We start from the raw sequence: 3135 nt of genomic DNA, 5'->3' as shown, positions 1-3135 counted from the left end.
ATATAAATAATATATAACTATAATTTAAAAATATATATATAAAAAAAATTCTAAAATTTTTGGAAGAACTATGACCTCCCTCTCCCTATGATGTTCGCCTTTGTGGAGATGTCATTCCTCCTTGCACCACCAACAAATTATTCAAAATCCTCAAAATCTTCCAATTTCCCACACTTTTCCTCTGACATTTGATCAGTAAAATTTAGTTACCCCTCCGTCCCTCTCATCTCTCTCATCTCTCTCATCTTTCTATATTTATGACATTTTCTTTAAAGAATGTAAATTTTTTTTTCTAAAACTATTTACTAATTTTTATTATATAAATAAAAGTACATGTCATTAAAAATATAATATTTATTCGCTATTTAAGAACATTTTTTATTTTCTTTTAAGAAAAAGTTAATATATTTATTATATAATTTTATTATATATATATATATTAAAAATAATTTTCTGTAAAACTTATATTTTAAAAATAAAATTATAAATGGTAAGAAATATATAATTTCTCTAAAATTAGTTTTGCACACTAATTTTTAAGAAATTAAAGTTGATAAATTAAAATTTTTTATAAGCAATTAAACTATGTTAATTATATAAAATTTATTTTAACCTTTTCAAAAAAAATATTATTTGTTAAAATGTTGATGGTAAACTAAATTTAAATTTTACTCATTATTTTGCCAAAATGATCTTACTCCTAAACAACGGTAAAGAAAACCAGCACTATAAGAAAACTTTGAAGGAAGGAGAACCAACTTTCAAATAAAAATTTAAGAATAAGGTGGATATTTTAAATTTATGCGGGTGCAATTGGAAATCATGAGGGTGCAGGAGACAAAAAATAATTTTGGTTTGCTCCTATTAATGAGGCTGAAAACTGTGAAGTAGAAGGTAGAAAAGCCCAAAGTCTGCAAAACCCTATCTTTCGTCGTGGTTACCGAGTTTACCCTTATGTATTTATAGTTTCCAAACGCACCAAGCGAGTTAGGCGCGGCGGGATCAGGAGCTTGCAAAATGAAGGTGTTCTCTCCAAAACCCTAATTGCTTCCGTTCTCGAATTTTTCTGTCTCTTCTTCCATCTTTAACACGTCCATTTCTTTTACAGTTTAACATCGCAAATCCCACCACTGGATGTCAGAAGAAGCTGGAAATCGATGACGACCAGAAACTGTAATCTTTCTGCTTTCTTTTGATGTTTCAGTTGTCTTACTCTTCTATTCCGTTTCGCATGTCCTGTTTAGAATAATGTTGCTCTGTGCTCTGTGTTTCCGACTAGCATTGATTATGATTTTAAATTAGCTTAAGTTTTTTTTTTTTTTTTGTAGTTTAATAGTTTCTTTCTTTTCGATGCTTTTTTAACTCTATGATATCTATTGGGATTTGACCGCTGTTCTTTGCAAGTTGAAGTGGGATTTGTGGACCTTTTATGTGAATTGTTTATTTAGTGTTCTTCTATTTTGTATTGCAGTCGAGCATTTTGGGACAAGAGGATCTCCCAGGAGGTCCTTGGTGATGCCCTAGGCGAGGTATGCTCATTCTGCTTGTTTTTCTTGTTTTTTGATTGTTAAAAAAATTATCTGTTAACCGCTATAATAATTTTGATACTGAAGGAATTTAAAGGATATGTTTTTAAAATCACTGGTGGATGTGACAAACAAGGCTTCCCAATGAAGCAGGGAGTGCTGACCCCTGGTCGTGTCCGACTCTTGCTCCATAGAGGTAAGATTCTTCTGTTGCTTTAGTCTGTTGTTTTGGTTTATAAACAAACCATAATTGTAGTTTACTGATGTTGGAATTATTGGTATGGCTGCCATGTTCAACATTTGTATTTTGTCTTGAAAATTTTAGAATGGATTCCTCTTTTCCTCTACATATTCTTTTTACTTACTCAGTGCGTCTTTTTATGTCCATGCTTGACTTTTAGTTTTTACTAGAAACTTATTTATTACCAAAATTTTCATAGCCGTGTTTATTTGCAGACTTGATGATTTTGTTTGCATTTGAACAGGAACCCCATGTTTCCGTGGATACGGGAGGCGCAATGGAGAGCGTAGGAGGAAGTCTGTTCGTGGATGCATTGTTAGCCCTGACCTATCTGTTTTGAACTTGGTTATTGTGAAGAAGGGCGATAGTGATTTGCCAGGTCTCACCGATGTTGAAAAGCCAAGGATGAGGGGTCCAAAGAGAGCATCAAAAATCCGAAAGCTGTTCAACCTGTCCAAGGATGATGATGTGAGAAAGTATGTGAACACATACCGCCGGACCTTTACGACAAAAGCTGGTAAGGTTTTTAGGTCCATAAATTTTCTCAGTTTCAGTGTAAATGTTGTAAATGAATAGTAATGTTATTCATCTGTAGACTGAGAAAATTTGTAAATGAGTAGTGTTAACTAACCAATCACTGTAGCTTGTACAGCATCAACTCTATAGTTCCAAGTTTTAATTTATTCATCTAGTTACGGATTTTCTGATCAAATAGCTAGTATTTTGTCACGTGGTGGACAGGTGATGTGTTTTATTTTTAAGTGAAAGAACTTAACATTCGCTATTAGTGTGGAACCAAGTAATGGATGTTTATGATGGTCTCTGATATTTGAATAAATGAATTATTTTACTCCTTTACTTATATTGAAGTCCAATTATTTATCAAACATGATTTGTAATTGTGTTTTAATCTGTAATGGATAATTGGTTACAGGGAAAAAGGTGAGCAAAGCTCCAAAGATTCAACGATTGGTCACTCCTTTGACTCTCCAAAGGAAGCGAGCAAGGATTGCTGACAAGAAGAAAAGAATTGCTAAGGCAAAATCAGAAGCAGCAGAGTATCAGAAACTCCTTGCTTCCAGATTGAAGGAGCAGAGGGAACGCCGGAGTGAAAGCTTGGCTAAGCGTAGATCCAAACTTTCTACTGCTTCCAAACCCACTGTTACTGCATAGGCTGCGTGAGATCTGGTGAGGTTTAAACTTCACTTTAGTTTTTGGGAGACTCGGTTGCTTTTAAATTTAAATACATTCAGTTCATTTGAGTAATTTTCAATGATTTTTGTCAATCGAATCTAATGATTTTTGCCTAGTTGGAACTTTTATATATTTTATGCGTTGGCTTCTACAAAAAGCTTCATATTGCATTTC

General features: G+C 33.1%; 1 protein-coding gene across 1 annotated transcript; it reads left to right on the top strand.

Moving 5' to 3' along the window:
- The first annotated feature begins 922 nt into the window (after window positions 1-922).
- On the top strand, window positions 923-3118 carry LOC114179869 (40S ribosomal protein S6-like). The gene is made up of 6 exons (XM_028066352.1): window positions 923-1023; window positions 1109-1173; window positions 1472-1529; window positions 1614-1722; window positions 2012-2284; window positions 2702-3118. Exons 1-6 carry the CDS (start codon window positions 1018-1020, stop codon window positions 2938-2940), a joined length of 750 nt encoding a protein of 249 aa, XP_027922153.1. The 5' UTR covers window positions 923-1017; the 3' UTR covers window positions 2941-3118.
- Window positions 3119-3135: the final 17 nt, after the last annotated feature.

Source organism: Vigna unguiculata, chromosome 3 (genome assembly GCF_004118075.2).
Source record: "Vigna unguiculata cultivar IT97K-499-35 chromosome 3, ASM411807v1, whole genome shotgun sequence".
In the NCBI taxonomy this organism is placed as follows: Eukaryota; Viridiplantae; Streptophyta; class Magnoliopsida; order Fabales; family Fabaceae; genus Vigna; species Vigna unguiculata.
Note: the sequence above shows the minus strand (reverse complement) of the source record. Positions and strands in the feature narration are given on the sequence as shown.